The sequence below is a fragment of the Amblyraja radiata genome, chromosome 2 (genome assembly GCF_010909765.2).
Source record: "Amblyraja radiata isolate CabotCenter1 chromosome 2, sAmbRad1.1.pri, whole genome shotgun sequence".
Lineage (NCBI taxonomy): Eukaryota > Metazoa > Chordata > Chondrichthyes > Rajiformes > Rajidae > Amblyraja > Amblyraja radiata.
In genome coordinates, this window is record NC_045957.1 from 43,807,203 (window position 1) to 43,828,090 (window position 20,888).

Below are 20,888 nucleotides of genomic sequence, written 5' to 3' on the forward strand. Positions count from 1 at the left end.
AGGGAGGAGGGGGGGGAGAGAGGATGGGGGAGAGGAGAGGAGGAGGGGGGGAGGAGAGGGAGGGGGGAGAGAGGGAGGAGAGGGGGGGAGGAGGGGAGGGGGGGAGGAGGAGAGGGGGGGGAGGAGGAGAGGGGGGGGAGGAGGAGAGGGGTGGAGGAGGAGAGGGGGGGAGGAGAGGGGGGGGAGGAGGAGAGGGGGGGGGTAGGAGAGGGGGGAGGAGGAGTGGGGGGAGAGGAGGAGGGAGAGGGGGAGGGAGGAGGGGGGCAGAGAGGACGGGGGAGAGAGGAGGGGGGGAGGGTGAGAGAGAGGGGGGTGAGATGTTATGTGCCTTTTTACTTCAACCCAAACCCAAACAACCATTTGCAGGCAGTGCTTTTTTACCTCTAACCATATTTTCATTTTCAAACCAAATTAAGGGTACTCACAGCGCTGTAGACATTTGTCAGTGTCATTCAAAGCTCTGATTGAGGCACACCACTTGCAGAGACTGATTGAGGCACACCACTTCCTGGTTTTATAGACCCCCCCCCCCATCCCTCCAGCAGGGGCAGCAGAGAGAATGGGGAATGTTGTAAAAACATTAATATCTCTGTCAATTTTCATCGACGGGAAAAATCCTCGGCACACATGCGGCGGAGGTGGCCAAAAATGACGGCGGTAGGTGGCGGCGTACTCTCGGAAACCGCAGCACAGAAAGCCAAAACCGGTCAAGAACAGAGTTTTAGTAATATAGATTATTGCATAAGCCCTTATCTTTATATATTGTGGCTTCAGGGACAACGCCAGGTTTGGCAGTGCCCACACCGACAATCACAGTAGGGTGAACTCAAGTTTAAGTTTTATTTACAGAGACAAGAACGTCCAGGGTACATGGGGGTGCTGTCCCTCGTCAGGGCGCATGTGTGCTGGACCTGGCAAACTTGGGCTTGTCCCAGCAGCTCAGACCTGGTCTCAAAGGAGGAGGTTTGGTAATCTCAGGCTTCTCACTGCAGTTCATCCTTGCCTCAAGAGGAGAAGCTGGCAGTCTCAGGTTTATCCTATGCCTACTTATCCTGGCAGCTCAGTCTTTGCCTCTGTGTGTGGGTGCAGTCCATCATTGACCATGGACAGGAAGAGGCAATGGTGCCTCACGCTCGCCCCAACCACTCAGCTTTTGTCTCGGGTTTATCCCAGTGGCTCAGTCTTCTTCAAATCTGACAGGGGAACACAACTAATTGGGACACGCCCCACTTCCTCTCCCTTCCTCCTTCCTCTCCTCTCTTTCTTTCTACTCACTTTCTTCCTCTCTCTCTCTTCCTCTCTTCTACTTCTCTCACCCTCTCTTTCCTCTCCTCTGACTGGAATTGCCTGGGTTTGAAAGGGAATAGGCTGACGATGTTCAGGAGGTAAATCCGATGTCAGCTAATGGGACCCATTGGGTTGAGCAGGCTAGGACTTTATTCCTTGGAGTGTAGGAGAATTAGGGATGATCTTTTGAGATGTACAATATCATGAGAGGAATAGATCGGTTAGATGCACAGAATCCTTTGCCCAGAGTACAGGAGTCAAGATCCAGAGGACATAGGTTTCAGATGAGGGGGATAGATTTAATAGGCTGAGGGGTAATCCTAAAGATGTCTATAAAATCAGGATGGGAACAAACAGGGAGACTGCACAGTATTTTACCCAGGGAAAGGGAACAATGAACCACATAGATTTAAGGTTGATAGGAACCCTGAGGGCAACTTTTCACTCAGAGGATGTTGGGTATATAGAACAATGTGCCAGAGGAAGTAGTTGCGGCATGTACTATAATAACATTTAAAATAAACTTGGATAGTTACATGGATCGGAAAGGTTTAGAGGGTTATGGGCCAAATGCAGGCAAATGGAACTAGCTTAGATGGAGCATCTTGGTTCGCATGGACAAGTCGGGCCAACGGATCTGTTTCTTTGCAATATGACTATGATTCTGTTTCAACAATGTTGGGTATGAGTTATGAGCAGAGGAAGTGAATAGAAGCAAGTTATCTTGGTGATCCAGCTGAGGTGATGTTTAATGCTCAGATCACGATTAAAATAGATAGTGCTATGAACCCGTTTGATTTTTGTTCAGAAAAATAAATCATGGGGGAGAAGCATATGGAAAAAGTAGGTCAACCTACTATACTTCATTATTATCTATTTTAGACCTATTGATGTAAATTCATGCCTAACATGTTGCCCTAGATCGAGTGGAAAATATTTCTGCTACATTTCAAAATGCTATGATTTCAGTGAGACTGAAATCAAATCCAGCTGAGCTGTGTAAATGAAAAAAAAATGATAATTAGGAAGAACCTCCATCCTTTTATTCTTCTGAAACTATTCTGAGTGCTGGGTGAATGGAGAACTTGACCACCATTAGACAGTGTATTTGCATTATTTTACTCTTTGCAAGCTCAACTGAAGTCAGGAAATATAAATAATTTCCGTATGCTTTCTAATTAATTACTTAGCCATCACAAATTTATTTCAATTTCCACTACAGATTGCACTGTCTCCATCCTAGATGCATGAACATTTGTATACATTTATTAATTCATGGGATGAGGACATATCTGCCAACACTAGCATTTGTTACCCATCTGCAATTGCTTCAGAACCGCAAGGACAGATGAGAAAGGGAAGTAACGTGTTTGGGGTAACACAGAGACTATGCAGGTAATGAGAATAGACTTCCTTCTCTGAAAGATATTAGTGAATCAAATGAGTTTTTACAACAAAATAGCAGTTTCGTGATTATCATTACTTTAAAAAAAATAATTCTGATTGATTTAATTATTTTAATTTAAATCCCCCAGCTGGACTAGTGGGATTCAAACTCATATTTCTGGTTCCACAGTCCAAAGCTAACTGTTAGGCTGGTAAGTTAATCATGCTCCATATCCAATTAGGATGAATATTTAACACCATTTTGATATATATTTTGTAAATCAATATAGATCATACTGCTGATCTAAGTTCCTGTAATATTACACTTAATATGCTGATGGTTCGCCCAGCTGATATAATGTGACCAATATAGATCTTGTGATCAGCTCCAGGCTGCTTTGTTTCAGCCATCCAATTTATGCATTTATCATTATCAAATACATTCTCCGTATAACCCTAGCATTTCAAAGAATTTGCAATGAAAATTTTAACCATTGTGATATTTTTTTCTCAGAAGACCATGCTGATATCATAGGTTTGTGCCCTGTAAGATTTGAAACAATACCAAGGATAAAGTCTGTAACTTGATTACAATTCAAAATATAGTTTGAGCATGAGATTCTTCCCATTTCAGACAGACGTCTCAGTTCCTCTTACACATCCTAAGTTATGTAGTTTAGATAAGTTTCATCTTTGAAACAAGTTATTGACATCAGCTATTCAAGTTATGCAGAACAAATCAACATAACATATCCGCTAGTATGAGCACTTTGCTGATCAGGAAACAATTTACGGAAAAAAATGTTAGAGCTGCAGAAAGACTGTGCATGGAATATTTTTACAGCAATTATTAGAAAGCCAATGGGCATGCTGGCATATATTACAACCATGATTTGACAACAGAAGTAAAGATGTCTTACAACCATTGTATAGGACATTTAAGGGACAGTGTTTGGAATACTGTATACAAATCTGATCATTCCAAATAAGAAATGATGTAGATACCAGGAACTGCAGATGCTGGTTTACAAACCAAAGGTACAGAGTGCTAGAGAAACTCAACAGGTCAGGCAGCAACTGTGGAGGGAATGGATAGGTGATATTTCAGATCAGGACCATTCTTCAAACAGATTCTGGCAGTGGGAGGGGGAGAAGAGAGGGGGGGAGGGGGAGGTGATAGCTGGAAGAGTAGGGGCAGGACAATGCCTGTCAAGTGATAGGCAGATACAGTTGAGGGCAGGGGGTTGGGTTTTAATATTGGTGGAAGGGGAGGGGGAAGGGGAGAAAGGTGTGCAAGTCCAGGTGGGACACAGGGAAGAGGGGGAAGGGCAAACAGAGCAAAATAAAACGGGAGGTAGTTATCTAAAACTGGGGAATTTAACGATCATACCATTAATCTGTGAAAGGGTCCCAACCTGAAACAACACCTATCCATTTTCTCTAGTGATGCTGCCTGTCCCCCAAAGTTACTCCAGTATTTTTTGCCTATTTTTGGAAAAAAACAGCATCTGAAGTTCCTTTTCATTACAATTTATCATTACCATTAGGTCATAAGGTACCAAAGTGGAATATGAGGTGCTGTTCTTCCAATTTTCATGTGGCCTCACTCTGGCAATGGAGGAGGCCCAGGACAGAAAGGTCAGTATGGAATAGGAAGGGAAGTTAAAGCGGTTACTAACCATAAGATCCATCAGGCCTTGGCGGACCTGGGTTCACCAAAACAGTTACCGAGTATACATTTGGTCTTGCCATTGTAAGAGGCCACATCAGGAACATCGAATACAGTAGATATAGCAGTATTAGCAGGAACGTACCAAAATGCTCACTGGAATGATTCATGGAACCCGCTGGTTATCCTATGAAAAGAGGATATGTATATTGGCGGGGTCAGACACCATCTCTAGAAAAAAGGAACAGGTAACAGTTTGGGTCGAAACCCTTCTTCAGTCTGAAGAAGGGGCTCGACCCGAAACGTCACCTATACCTTTCTGTGACGCTTGTTTGGCTTAACATTGACTCCTTAAATGTGCATTAAAAATATCTTAAACTTTACACATTTCGTAATGGTGCCATTAGCTTTATTATGTAAAGATCATCACAGAAGGCAAATAATTCACATGAGAAAAATAACAGAAATTTGTAAATTAGGAGCAATATACCAAAAGCATTTGAAAGGCGGCATTTGATTTTATGTCTGCAAATGATATTTATGCGAAGTTACGTGCATTTAGCTGGGATTGGTTGAATTCTATGCCACTTTCAGTGAAGCCATAGCTTTCTTCACATGGTCTCCTGACCACTTGCTTGTGTCCCAGGCAAGGAACCATCCTGTGAATGTTGGGGGCTCGAATCCCTGTTTCACTACGACAATCGAAGTCCTGCAATCTCTTCCAGAGGGATCCGATTCAATGTAATGTTTTGCTGATGAGGGGAAGAAACAGATTAAATATTATAACTCTGTGGTAACTCTGCTTTTTTTAAAATTGAATTTGGAAAATTTGCACCAATGGCCAGAACATATAAATGTGGGGAATGGCTGAGCCTATTCATTTTTAGCACAAAGGTTGATTTCCTACAGCCCTCATGTAAAAAAAAATCCATCTTAATTTCAATGAAGGAGTTATAGAGAGCCATGGTAAATGGCATAAACATCACAAATCCCCAGAGGTTTTCTGCAGAGATGATAGTTAAATCTGGAATACTGTGTACACTTGTGGACCCAGTAGTATGGAGGGTCTTAGGAACAATTCTAGGAATGTTCAAGCTGCAAATAAATATTTTGGATGAAAGAACTCTAAGGAATATTTGAAGAATTATAAAAAGTACAAACTTATACAATGGACCAGCTCAGCAAGTTAGTTGTGGACATGTACTGGATTGATTGGTGTAATTAATTAGTTATTTGAATTAGCTTGAGTGGAAATTGATTGAATGGGCCATGTTCTTTATATCAGAGCCCATTCTATGATTCCATAAGTAGATTCCTAATTGCTGAGGAAAGTTGTAATGTATGTAATCAGTGGAACACCTCCAATGTGCATACACTGGACAGCAAGGGGGCTCTTGCTATTCAGTCTGGTGACACAATTTTTCTGTGCTGCAAATTCATTTAATTTACACAAAATATCTTGATCTATAAATGGAATTGCACTTTCCAGAGACGTGGCTGAGATTATAGGAAATAGAATATAGCATGTTCCAGTTTTAATTTGTGCTTTCTGATTCATAACAAAATGTAGGTCATGCCTTTGTATAACAAGATATTAACCCATTAGAACACTGAATTCTGATTGCTCAATCTGCTTTAACTGGGACAATTTGTACTTTGGCTTATTTTGAAGGCTACATTTCCTTATATCTTTAAGCCTCATACAGTGTATATATAACAATTAATTTCATTAGAGTTTTAATATTGAGTAATAATATCTTGAAAGAAACCATGCTGAGGCAGCTGATATGGCAGTGATCAATACTGCATTAAATGCAACCTGTTTATTGAGGCTCAAATGTCTATCTTGCTTTCGTGTGTTAAGATTTAAACTGATGTTATCTAATCTTATTTAATTTGCTGCTGTCTCCTATTGAGACATAGATATTTTGCCAGTAAGTCGAATGCCTGCTAATATTCTCTTCGGTATCCCCTTGTCATTCTGCACTACATTATAGTTTTCTCAAACAGATTCAAGAAATGAAATAATACCACACCTTGCAGGGTATTGTGAAACTCTTATTTTTATGGAATTGTCATTAACATTTTAAAACACTGTGCCTGTCAAGATGGCATTTTAGTGATAATAAAAATAGTCTTGTTCACATAGACAAAAACAAAAAAGTAGAGATCTGGTGATATTGTAAATGTGATCATGTAATGTGATTCATAATGTAGTATCAGCCATTTATTTTACAGCACAATTTTGAAATATTTAGTTCCTACAAACAACAAAATAACAGAAAATGAGTATACAAGTAAATTGAGCCTCATAATTAAATGCTACTTTGTGATTCTATTTTTAGTAGGTACTTGGTGAAACCATCCAAACAAATTTATTTGAAACTAGACCAAGTTTGACATTGAGTCCCCGTCACACGGGAGGGCTGGTCCCCAAACGCAATATTCCACCATTCACCCATAGCCCCCAACTGCACAGCCGTGGCTGATAGGTTCCCGTTGTGACGCCAGAGATCCCCGTTGTGACGCGAGTCATGGCAACCTCCCATCCCTCTTCCTACCCCTATCCTCCTCCATTCCCCGTCATTCCCCAAACACTCCCTCCCCCACCTGTTCACCCTCTTATCTCCGCTCTCCTTCCCCCGTCGTCCTCCCCTCCTCCACTCCCTCCCTCACCTATCCCTCCGCTTTACCCTACCCTCTGTAACTCCCTCCCTCCATAACCCATCTCCCCTCCCTACCATCCACCTCTCCCTCTGTCTCCCTGCTCCCCCACTCCTCACCTCTTCCCTATCCCGCTCCCCCAATCCTCACCTCTTCCCTATCCCACTCCCCCAATAAACACAATGTTTAAATAACATTACTCCTCTTCCCCTCCCCCACTCCCTCCCCTTACAACAATGTAACAAATCTCTCATTGCACTGGGTGGAACACTATTGAATAGGTAAATTAGATCCCATTGTGTTGTCATACGCTGCTAACTGCCTGTGGAACATTTTTCTCTGCCCCTCTCTCTCCCTCTCTCTGCCTCCCTCTCTCTCTCTGCCCCTCTCTCTCCCTCTCTCTCTCTGCCCCTCTCTCTCACTCTTTGCCCTCTCTCTACCCCCCTCTTTCTCTGTCCCTTGCACTCTCTGCCCCTCGCTCTCTCTCTCTGCCCCTCTCTCTCTCTCTCTCTCTCTCTCTGCCTCTCTCTCTCTCTCTCTCTCTCTCTTTCTCTACCCCCTTCCCTCTCCCTGTCTAGCCGCACCTGCAAGTTGGGGGCTATGCGTTAGTGGACAGGGCGGGGATGGATTAAAAGGAGCTAATTAATAATATTAATATAATATCAAGTAGGGTGGTTAGTGTGTGTGTGGGTGGGGGGATGGTTAGTGTGTGTGTGGGGGTGGTTAGTCTGTGTGTGAGACCGCCCCCCCCCCCCCCTCCCCGCCCCTGCAGCCGCGCGTTAAGAGGACGGGACCCAATGGGTCCCACTTGGTCTGGTATGATAATAAAACTCTCTTAAATCTTCGGCCAACAAAATTCCCGTCGATCATCGATCACCCATTCACTAGTTCTATGATATCTCACCTTTGCATTCACTCCCTACACTCAAGGGACAATTTACAGAGGCCAATCAACCTGCAAATCTACATGTTTCCCACATGGGCGTAAGAGGAAACTGGAGCACTTAAAGGAAACCCACACGGACACAGGGAGAATATGCGAATTCCACGTAGACAGCACTCAAGATCAGGATTGAATCTGAGTCTCTGATGCTGTGAGGCGGCAGGTCTTTCCTGCTCTGGGATGACTTGTTTTAGAAAACCATATCTAAATGGTAGATTGAAATCAAACTTAACTGATGCCACCTTGTGTTTTACAGCCTGTCAGCATGTTTTGTCATAGATGAATGCCCAATGAGTTGGAGTATAATGCGAATGTGAATCAATTTTAAGAAGCATTGAACTAATCAATCTCCCTTATTGGGGAGGGTATTAAGTACAAAAATAGGAACATCATGATGCAGCGGCTAAATTGTTGAGACATGAGTTATGTTGTTAAGTGAATAGCCTCTTGTGAGTTAAGTGGATAGCCTTTTGCCCAGTCATCATGGTCTGATTTACTCCGGTAGCTCAAACACAAATGGCTCAGCAGATTGTTGTAGAACATGTGTGTGCCAGAACAATGGACAGAGGCCTGAAAAACTCTCTGCATTTGGTTGTATACCCACAGGTCACTTCAGATCCCTTTCTGTTCAGACACATAGGAAGGTTGGGAATGTTGACTAAGAGGAACTGGTTCATAGGATTCACTGGCACAATCACCAGCAATTGAGCCATGTCTTATACCAAGGTTGCTTTGGTCATTGTCTCGGAATTAAAGTATGCTCTTTTTAAAAGGAGGTGAGGAGGAACTTCTTTAGTCAGAGGGTAGTTAATCTGTGGAACTCGTTGCAACAGAGGGATGTGGAGGCCAAGTCAGTGGATATTTTTATGGCAGAGATGGACAAATTCTTAATTAGAACAGGTGTCAAGGGTTATGTGGAGAAGGCAGGAAAATGGATTAGGAGGCAGAGATCAGCCATGATTGAATGGCGGAGTGGACTCGATCAGCCGAATGGCCCAATTCTATCCTATAACTTGATGGCAACATATTTCAATGAGGACATCTATCTTAAGAACAACCATTTCACATGTTAGTTTTCATTCAGGTTCAAGTTGGAAAATTGCTTTTAGGCATTCCGAAAGTGGCGAGTCAGGTGGACAGGGTGATGAAGAAGGCATTGGGCACACTGGCCTTTATTGCAGAGGGTATTAAGTACACAATTTGGGACATCATGATGCAGCTGTAGGAGCCATTGATGAGACCACACTTGGAGTACTGTATGCAGTTCTGATCTTCCAGCTAAAGGAAGGATGTCACTAAGTTGAAAAGGGTGCAGAAGAGATTCACCGGAATATTACATGGGTTTGTGGATTTGAGTTATAGGGAGAAATTGGATGTCGGGACCTTTTTCTTTGGAGCCTACTAGGCTAGGAAATGGGCCCCCGAGTCTCTTAAGTTTCTAGGCTGAAGACTCTTCGCTTGGGATTTTGGTGGAAGAATAATGATGATTATAAAATAGCGTTCAGTGACATTAAGAGTTGTGGAGACAGGTTCTCTGGATGCTTTCAAGAGAGAGCTAGATTGGGCTCTTAAAATAGCAGAGTCAGGGGATATGGGGAGAAGGCAGGAACGGGGTACTGATTGTGGATGATCAGCCATGATCACATTGAATGGTGGTGCTGGCTCAAAGGGCCAAATGGCCTACTCCTGCACCTATTGTCTATTGGCAGGGAAATTTGAAACAACATGGAGGCAAAGGTGTGATATTTAATGTGGATGACAGGTGAGAATAACAAAAGGATGTTTGCATTCACCTGTCCAGATGAACTCTTTTAACTAGAATGTTTAAAAATCTCTCAATTTCGAAAAAAACAAATAAATTAATTCTTCTTTAACCCTTAGAAAATGATTGTTCCCTGTGTCAAGGGTTAATGCAGACTTACCCGATTTTACCGACTCCTTTTTCTCCACTTCATTGGCATCTTTCCCAATCCAAACAAATACCTAAATATTAATGCATAATTACTTTAAAGATTCTAAACATTTGCCACCTTCATTCATACTTTCAATATTATTTTAACATCGGTGTTGTATGTTGATGGCTCAACATGATGTCTACGGTCCAACCTCACGTTCATGACACGATGTCTGGTCTATGGGTGTGTGTGCAAAGGGATACCCTATCAAAGTGATGAGCTCTATGATTCCTGACTTCCCAAATAGATGTGAAGGCCTCTCAGAAACTCTGACAATACTTCGCTAATGAAGTTCAGCGTGAGGCTTGCATAGGCAGAATGAGAAAATCAATGCTTGTAATTTCAATAGCTCTGAAGTCAGATAGGGCTGCAGCAGAGCTTGATCTCTAATCTTCGTGGACTAATTAATCACTAAGCTAAATTCCATTTTGCAAAGCTTGTGTGCAAGGCCACCCAAGTTAAAAGGTTTCATGCCCAGGTATCTTCCACTGTTACTTTCTTAGATCGTAGCACACAAATAAAAGCTCTTGGGTAACTCTATTGCAGAATCCAATCATCTCATCTGTGTTCATCCTCCTCAGAATATATAGAACGTCTGTTGAAGCAAGTCAGCCTTAGACATTTGGGGCTCACGATAGAAAAAAGATAGACATCTCTGTTGCAATATCTAACTACTTATGACTTGCATCCAAGGAATGTTATATTTAGGGTTAAGTGTGCTAATGCTTTGCGATATTTCACAGAAAATTTATTTTCCATCTCCTATTGCACAGAAAATTATCTTGAAATATTTTGAATACTAAATTGAATGTTCACCACTGAAAAATGAATGCTAGCTCAAAGACTAATATTTGGAATTACTGTCAACATTTCAACTGAAGATAACATTTGTTTTATTTTGCCTCATTTTTTAATATTATTAAAATTGAGCTCACTTGATTTAGTATGGGATTTTTAGTTCTGTACAGACTGAATAAGCCCAAGGGTAAGAAGCTAAGAAAGGTCATCTAACACAATGAATTAGAGCAATGTGTCCAAAAATAGCACACTGCCCTGCTCGTTTTTAAAGCAAAAACACATTGTGTTGGAGTAACTCAGTGGGTCAGACAAATATATTTAAACAAATATACTAGGCTTTAAGTTGTGATAGCAATGGGGCAAGGTGAAATGGATCAACATTACATCAATAAAGTTAAAGACTTTATGATCAGACCTGATCCCCAACATCGAACAACATGACATCATCTTCAGCTAAATCATCCTGTGTGTACTCCCCTGGAACTTCCTCAATCTAGAGCAAAGAATATATTACTGTTTTCATATTGCTTATCGATAAGAGGCATAAAATCAATCTGGCTGTGCTGACATTACTTTATGAATATATTAATTCCACAGCACCAAATGTCAGAACCACCAGTATAACCAGTATAACCAGCTGAGTTTAAATATATTAAGTCCTGTGCAGAGGACAGGTGTCTCTCTGTTATCTTGTAGTTGTTTATAGTCTCAGCATTTCAGGTTGATATGATTTTGGTTCACAAGCAAATGATTCCCAGAAGTTAATCAAACAGAAGCAAACACATTTTTAGAGAGTTGAACTGTACTATATGCAGTGCAGTTGTGAAAATTCCTAAATATATATTTTCATATTGAATGAATCCAATTCAAGTAAATGAATATTTTGATGCATATCCAATGCGTTAATTCTTGGTACCATACAATTCAGAGGTTGAGGAGATCTGATAGATGGATATATTAACAATGAGTCATACATAGGGTCGTCAGTCTGAACCTATGTCCCTGGGGTAGAAATATTAGGCATGGGGAATAGCTTAAGGTGTGAGGTGGTGAAGTTTAAAGGAGATGTGAAGAGCATTTTCTTTTTTACACACACAGAGTATTGGGTGTCCGGAACATGCCACCAGATGCGGTGGTAGAGGCATGTACGAAAGTGGCATTAAGAGGCTTTTAGAAAGGTACATAAGTAGGGAATGGAGAGATCTGGATTATGTGCAAGACGAGGAGATTAGTTTAATTTGCAATTATATTTTGTACAGTGTGGGTTGAAGGGATGGTTTCTTTGCCGCACATTGTTCTAATTCCACATACATCTACATTTCTTTAGCATCAATCTTAAGTACACATTTGTCAATGAGCAGCGTGACAGTGAATGGGTTTTCCATCTTCATTAACAATAATGAGATCATTTATTTTGGTTTTGATCCAGCGGAGGGATGTGGAACCCAATAGCAGCATTCAAGTTAGGGTAGCTGACTCAGCACAGATTAAATATGGACAGTGCATTTCAAATTCATCGCAGAAAGTGCAGTTACTTCACAGCTAATTAAGAGGGGCCTAGAGAATATTGGCAGTTTTTCTAAAGGCACTATGATAGAGAGCATAATGTTCATAAATAACAAAGAACACAAAGCAGCATGACAATAGATTCAAGAAAGGACTTTTTTTTGTTGGAGTCGAGGAAACATTCTGCAGAGTTCTCCCTTGTTATTGGCATCATTTCAATGTGATTACACAAAAATTATGCCAAGTATTGGACCAATATGCTACTCTTGTTCAACATATGCTTTGCAATGGCATAAAGAGAGAGGAAAGTTTATTTGACACTTCAATCATTGGAGAGTTCTTCTGGTTCAATGGCAAAATTTATCCCATAGCCCAGGTTACACACGGAGACAGAATACCATTCAAATGAATCTTAAACTACAATGAAATAGCCAATCTCAACTCATGACATATGTTACAGTTATTTTCACAGCATTTAAGCAAGGCAGAAAAAAAGCAAAATTAGCATTACTAAATGCCATAAAATGTAATAAACTGCAACTGCAGATGCTGGTTTATACCAAAAATAAACACACAATGCTGGTGTGATTCAGTGGGTCAGGCAGTGCCTCTGGAGAAAACTCCTATCCATTTTATCCACAGATGCTGCCTGACCCACTGAGTTTCACCAGCATTTTGCGTCTATCATTGCTACTGTAAATGCTGTTCAGTTACCTTTTTTTGAATAACAGAAATGCCTAAATCACCTGTGAGTGATATACAATGACTACTTAAAATATTGTTGAAGATAATCTGGTTGGAAGAGGTATGGCTAATATTAAACAATATACCAGTACATGTCCACACATCACAAAATAAGAGATCGTTAAGGCAAAAAAAAAAATCCAAATATTCTTAATTCAGTAGGATATCTCATACAATTCAGGATAATTAAATAGATTTCATAATAAATTGTGCAGGATTTAATCACTAATATCTTGCAATTTCAAATTAAATATACATTGAAATGTTCGGATTGTTTTGTATCTACAAATTATATTTACCATGTGTAATGCATAAATTTTATTTCTTTACGTTTCTCATTCAGCGGAAATGGAGATATGGTTTCCAATGTAAAATATCGTTTGAGAGGAATATGATTAGATATGAGCAGGTGTTAACTATTTACATGGTGTAATTATAACTGTAATAATATGGACTGTCTGTTTTTGAGTGACCTACAAAGAATTACTGATGAAAAGACACACCTTTACCTATCTAATGAAGGGAAATTCTAATGAAGGAAATTCTAAAATATCTAATGAAGGAAATTCTGCAGATGCACCATAGAAAGCATTTTATCAGGATGCATCACAGCTTGGCTTGGAACAGCTCCATCCAAGACCGCAAGAAATTGCAGCGAATTGTTGACACAGCCCAGACCATCACACAAACCAACCTCCCTTCTATTGATTCCATTTATACCTCATGCTGCCTCGGCAAGGCCAGCAGCATCATCAAGGACGAGTTGCACCCTGGCCCACTCCCATCAGACAAAAGGTCGAGAAGTGTGAAAACGCACACCTCTAGATTTGGGGACAGTTTCTTCCCAGCTGTTATCAGGAAACTGAATCATCCTACCAAAACTAGAGAGCAGTGCTGAACTACTATCTACCTCTTTGATAACCCTGAGACTATCCTTGGTCTTTGCTGGCTTTACTTTGCTCTACATGTTGTTCCCTTATCATGTATCTATACACTGTAAATAGATCGATTGTAATCATGTATTGTATCGTATTTCCACTGACTGGTTAGCATGCAACAAAAGCTTTTCGCTGTAACTCGGTACACGTGTCAACAAATTAAACTGAAACTGAAATTGTCCTTGGCAATAATCCTAGTCTTCATTTTTGGAAAAAGTCTGTTGTTGGCAACATGAGATAGGGAATTGCACTTTCAGAAAGTATTCAGACCCCTTCAATTTTTCCACATTTTGTTATGATACAGCCTTATTCTAAAATTGATTAAATTCTTTTTTTTTAAATCATCAATCTACACACAATACCCCATAATTTAAAAAAATGTAAATAGGTGTTTAGAAATGTTTGCAGAGTAATTAAAAAGAAATATCACATTTACACAAGTATTCAGACTCTTTACTCAGTATTTTGAGGCACATTTGGCAGTGATTAAAGCCTCGGCTTCTTGGGTATGACACTACAAGCTTGGCACACCTGTATTTGGGTAATTTCTCCCATTCTACCCTGCAGATCCTCTCAAGCTCTGTCAGATGCACAGCTATTTTCAGGTCATTCCAGAGATGTTCGATTGGGTTCATGTCCGGGCCACTCAAGAATATTCACAGACTTGTAACAAAGCCACTACTGTGTTGTCTTGGCTGTGTGCTTAGGGTCATTGTCCTGTTGGAAGGTGAACCTCCGCCCCAGTCTGAGGTCCAGAATGCTCTGGAGCAGGTTTTCATCAAGGATCTCTCTGTACTTTGCTCCATTTATCTTTCCCTCAATCCTGACTAGTCTCCCAGTCCCTGCCACTGAAAAACATCCCCACAGGTAGGTATGGTATTGGCCAGGTGATGAGCAGTGCCTGGTTTCCTCCAGACGAGACGCTTGGCATTCAGGCCAAAGAGTTCAATCTTGTCTTCATCAGAACAGAGAATCTTATTTAGGTGCCTTTTGGCAAACTCCAAGCAGGCTGTCATGAGCCTTTTACTGAGGAGTGGCTTCCATCTGGCCACTCTACCATAAAGGCCTGATTGGTGGAGTGCTGCAGATAGTTGTCCTTCTGGAGGATTCTCCCATCTCCACAGAGGAACTCTGGAGCTCTGTCAGTGACTATCAGGTTCTTGGTCACCTCCCTGACCAAGGCACTTCTCTCCCAATTGCTCAGTTTGGCCAGATGGCCAGCTCTATGAAGAGTCCTAGTGGTTCCAAAGTTCTTCCATTTAAGAATGACAGAGGCCACTGCTCTTCGGGACCAGCAATGCTGCATAAATTGTTTTTACCCTTCCCCAGATCTGTGTCTCAACACAATCCTGTGTCAGATGTCTACAGATCATTCCCTTGTCTTAATAACTTTGTTTTTGCTCTGACATGTACTGTGGGACATTATATACACAGGTGTGTGCCTTTCCAAATCATGTCCAATCAATTTAATTTACCACTGGTGGACTCCAATCAAATTGTAAAAACATCTCAAGGATAATCAATGGAAACAGGATGAACCTAAGCTCAATTTTCAGTGTCATAGCAAAAGGTCTGAATACTCACTTAAATGTGATATTTCAGGGTTTTTTAAATTACTTTGCAAAAATTTCTAAACACCTGTTTTCGCTTCTTCATTCTGGAGTATTGTGTGTAGATTGATGATAACAAAAAAGAATTTAATCCATTTTAAAATAAGGCTGTAACGTAACAATATGTGAAAAACGTTAAGGGGTCTGAATACTTTCTGAATGTACTGTATATTGCAGATGTTGAACGTATTTTCCTTTAAACAATTTTGCACTGTTTCGAGCCTCACTGGAGGCCTCCAAATGTTCCACCATGTTTCTGAATAAGGGGCTAATCAGTGCAATATGGTTATGGATTTTCAAAGTGTGCAAATAATAAGGTGTGGAAACAAAACACTTTTCTATTTCACACACCAAACTAAAATAACTCCATAGCGTACATGCGATGCCGTGAAAATAGAAAAAAATATAATGGCACCCAGCTTGATTTATGCAGTGCTTAACACAATTTATCACAATGGAAACTTACAATGAAGCACCCAGTCTTATTTGAGCAGGCAAATAAGCGAGGCTGACAATAATCTTCGTGACTTTGTAACAGAGCTGAAGTTTGATACTGCTTCTTTCCACCGAGTGAATTCCAAAATGCATCTACAGAATAGGAATAAGTTTCAAAAACACAATAAGTAATTTTCATTTCAACAAAATTGCTTTTTTTCCCCAAATATGTTCAACTCCAATTCCCTTTTCTCTAAATAACTGCTGATATTTGGTGGATGTCTTACCTGGTTCTTTGCCTTCAGTAATCCTCGTTGCCTTGCATTGCAGGACTGTGGTAAGATATTGAGCCCCTCGCTCTTCATCACTACTGGCTCCTTTGCCAACCCAGAAATAGGCAGCGTTTGGCAATTTCAATACAAAAACATCGTTGGAATTCAACGATTGAGCATCAAAGTCAACCTGAGGATAGAACCAATATAAAGTTAAATTCTAGACAGTTATCGTTCACAAGGTAACTCTCCAACAAATACTATGGAGACACAGGGTACTGCAGATGTTGTAATCTTGAGCAAAACACAAATTGTTGGAGGATCAGACAGCATGTGCGGAGCGAATGGACAGGCAAAATTTCGGGTCGGGATCTTTCTTCAGGCTGAAAATAGTGAGGAGCAAGGGGGGGGGGGCAGGGGGAAGCAGGAAAAAAAAGTTGGGGCAGGACAAAGCCTGGCAAGTGATAGGTGGATATAGGGAAAGGGGTATTTTTATTGACAGGTTGGGTGGAGTAAGTGACAAAAGTTAGAGGTGCAAAGGAGACTAAAGATGCCAGATAAGCAGAGAAGATATGTGAAATGCAATGTCAAATGTAAGGATATTGGTAGAATGGGACAGAGGGTAGGGGAAAATGGGAGAATAAAAGATAAATTAGTGACTTGAAATGGGAGGAGAGTGTACATCTATGAGTTTATAACAGAAGATAATATTTGAGCAAGAGGTTTGTTTTTGAAGAAGAAGGGTCTCGACCCGAAACGTCGCCTATTTCCTTTGCTCCATAGATGCTGCCTCATCCGCTGAGTTTTGCCAGCATTTTTGTCTACCTATAATATTTGTGCAGATGCTTTACTGCCTCATATCTTCCTCTTCATCAAATGTTGTTGCAATTCTGACACATGGATCACTGCTTCGGCCATTCCTTGTACTACAGTGCCCCATGATCTAATAACATTCCATAATCACTCCTCACCTGACCCCTCAATAATCCTCCACAATCACTCCTAACCTGATCCTCACTCCGGGTTATAATTTTGCATGGAATAAACGTCATCACTGATTTTCCAACCAGACAAAATAGCACATCCTTATAGATTCTATCAAAACGCTTTGCAATTTTAAAATCCTCCATAAAATCTCATTTTAATAATCTCTAATCCAGTGTAATAGTCCTTCCATCAAACTTCTTCCTGTAACTATCAAGTTTCGCATACTTGGCATTGTTTTGAGGAAATTATACAGTGCAATCTCCATGGCTCCTATTAACAACAGAATGCCCAAAACTGTATTATGTATTAGAATTGTAGTCCTCCAAATGTCCCTTACATTTTTTTCTTTTTCAATTGTTTAAAATAATTTATAACTTTATCCACCTGTATTTATAAAGAGTATGAACCTTTAGTTCTTGGTATCTTTGATCAATAGGGGTACAGATATCCCACAGATACAAAAAATGTGGACACCATCAAAGCATTTTACTTTGTATCTAATATCTATCCTAATAAGTATAAATAAACATAACATTAATGCACAACATATTAAAGTATTTAAATATCTAAAGTGAAACAATTGGAAAAGGTTTAAAAGGATATGGACCACATGTGGGTAAAGGGAACTAGCTGGGATGGAACATATCAGTTGGCATAGTCACCTATGTTTAGTTTCATTTATTTTAGTTTAGTTTAGAGATACAGCATGGAAACAGTTCCTTCGGCCCACTGAATCCATCCCCGCACACTAATACTATCCTACACACACTAGGGACAATTTACAATTTTACCAAACCAAATCTGTACGTCTTTGGAGTGTGGGTGGAAACTGAAGATTCCAGAGAAAACCCACACAGGTCACGGGGAGAATGTACAAACTCCATACAGACAAGCACCCATAGTCAGGATTGAACCCGGGTCTCTGGCACTGTAAGGCAGCAACTCTACCTCTGCGCCACCATGCCGATCTTAGTCTAGTTTATTGTTATGTGTGCCGAGGTACCGTGAATGGCTTTTTTGTTGCGTGCTATCAGGTCAGCGGAAAGACTATACATGATTACAACTAGCTATAGATTTTATAATCACAAGATGCAGCTGCATAAACAAAGATTAGTCTCTGTAGAGGAGAACACAGCGGGGAACCACTTGGCATGGGTGGTCAGGACACGTTTCCCATATTTACACAAACAGTAACTGGTTCTTCACTGTATGTGTGTAGAAATATTTGTTCGAAGAAACAAGACTGGAAGTTTGGTCTGGTCTGTGCCAACTTTGCAAATATGTGGATCCATTGATAGCAAATCAGTAGCTAATGAAGGCTGAGTGTGTTCACTTTTGTCTAGCTATTCACATTACTTGCTGCATTCTTTGATAGCACAGCTTCATTCTTGGTTTATTTTCTCATAAAATGTGTTGCTGCATCAATGTGCAAATTTGTTTGCATCTTCCACTTCCTGGCCCATTTTCTCTACCCTATCATTGTCTTCCTGAGATTTTTTAGCATATACATGGATATAATGCTGAGCCTCTATAAGGTGCTGCTAAGGCTGCATTCGGAGTATTTTGAGCAATTTTGAGCACCTTATCTGAGGAAGGAGTTCTGCCTCTGGAGAGGGTCCAGAGGAGGTTTACAAGAATGATCCCAGGAATGAGTGGGTTAACATATGATGAGCATTTAACAGCACTGGGCCTGTACTCGCTGAAGTTTAGAAGAATGAGTGGAGACCTCAAATGTACAGAATAGTTAAAGGCTTGGATAAAGTGCATGTTGAGTGGATGTTTCCACTAGTGGGAGAGCCTAGGACTAGAGATTCTCAGAATTAAAGGACCTTCCTTTAGGAAGGAGATGAGGAGGAATTTCTTTAGTCAGACAGTGGTGAATCTGTGGAATAATTTGCCACAGAAGGCTGTGGAGGCCAAGTCAATGGACACTTTTAAGGTGGAGATAGATAGATTCTTGATTAGTATGGGTGTCAGGGGTTACGGGGAGAAGGTAGAAGAATGGGGTTAGGAGGGAGAGATAGATCAGCCATGATTGAGTAAATGACAGAATATTGATGGGCTGAATGGCCTAATTCTGCTCCAATCAAGGGATATGAGGTTGATGCAAGAAAATAGCACTGAGGTGAAAGATCAGCCATGTACATATAGACTTAGACTTAGATCCTTTATTTGTCATTCAGACCTTTCGGTCTGAACGAAATGTCGTTGCCTGCAGCCATACATATAATAATAAGCAACAAAACACACAATAAACACAAATTAACATCCACCACATGCGAGTTCACCAGGCACCTCCTCACTGTGATGGAGGCAAAAATCTTAGGGTTACTGTCTCTTCCCTCCTCTTCTCCCTCTGCGCTGAGGCGATACCCCACCGGGCGATGGTAAGTCAGTCCCGCGGCTCACCGAGCTCCGCGAACGGGCCGGTTCAAGCTCCGCGGCCCGGGGTGGTCAAAGCTGCCGCCCTCCAGTCCAGCAGATGCAAAGCAGAGCAGGCACGAGAGACTTAATGGTGTACTCCTGCTTCTATACCTTATAGCACTACCTTATTATTGTTTCTTTGTTAACAACCTCCCTTGCTTTGCATCATCAACAACATCTATCATCTTCTTTGTGTCTAAGTCAAAAAGGCACAACAGAGGATGTACTTCCTATGGCAGCTGAGGAAGCACAATCTGCCACAGGCAATGATGGTCCAAATTCTACACAGCCATCGTAGAGTCTGTTCTCACCTTCTCCATCATGATCTGGTTTGGCTCAGCCACCAAGCACGACACCTGGAGGCTGCAGCGAATCGTCCGATCAGCAGAGAAGGTTATTGGCTGCAACCTTCCCTTCATTGATGAACTGTACACTGCAAGGGCCAGGAAGCGAGCGGGTAAGATCATCTCAGACCCCTCTCATCCTGGCCACAAACTCTTTGAATCACTTCCCTCTGGAAGGCGACTCCGGACTGTCAAAGCTGCCACAGCCAGACATAAAAACTGTTTTTATCCACGAGTAGTTGCTCTACTCAACAGCCAAAAATCTGTAGCCTCCATTTGATCTGGTATTTTGTTTGTTCACATGCTTGATCAATGGTGTTTTATCATTAATGTTTTATTATTATTAATGTTTAGTGTTTTCTGACTCATTCGTAACTGTCACTGTATGTCATGTTGTTACTTGTGGGTGGAGCACCAAGGCAAATTCCTTGTATGTGAATACTTGGCCAATAAACTTACTTACTTACTTTCTTACTTACTTAAATGCAGATCCTGCAAGTCTTTCAAAAATTATTGAGTTCCCAGCACTGATACCTACAGAAAACTTCCAAATCTTGACTGATCAGAGCAATGTTTATTTTTCATTAAATCCATTCAGCAGATTTCTTTAAAATGCTCATACATTTTTAACCAGCCTCTGTGTCTGAATTTTATAAGCTAGAATCTTGTAAGGCATTTTATTAAATGGTTTCTGAAAGTTCAGTACCTACAATGATGACTACCTTTGGAAATGTGTGCTTACCCCAGGCAATCCTCCCTGCAGAGACACGAGGGAGAAAGCTATCCCTCACACTGAGCTGCTGTTCACAACCTAACAGATGGGAACAAAACTAGAACCACTCGTTTGACAGCTGGCCAAGCTATAACTAAAACTCTCCCAACTTAGTCAGAAATGGTTGGCACACTCAAAATTAATTTAAAACAAT

General features: G+C 40.9%; 1 protein-coding gene across 1 annotated transcript in view; it reads right to left on the reverse strand.

Annotated features, from left to right (window-relative positions):
* Window positions 1-4,733: 4,733 nt before the first annotated feature.
* scin (scinderin) overlaps window positions 4,734-20,888 on the reverse strand; it is a 103,364-nt gene continuing 87,209 nt past the window's right edge. Inside the window, exons 12-16 of the mRNA XM_033045651.1 lie at window positions 16,223-16,397; window positions 15,967-16,088; window positions 11,118-11,195; window positions 9,872-9,932; window positions 4,734-5,094 (exon numbers count right to left, since the gene is read on the reverse strand). Coding sequence (XP_032901542.1) covers window positions 4,922-5,094; window positions 9,872-9,932; window positions 11,118-11,195; window positions 15,967-16,088; window positions 16,223-16,397 — 609 coding nt within the window. The 3' untranslated portion in view covers window positions 4,734-4,921. The remainder of the gene's footprint in view (window positions 5,095-9,871; window positions 9,933-11,117; window positions 11,196-15,966; window positions 16,089-16,222; window positions 16,398-20,888) is intronic.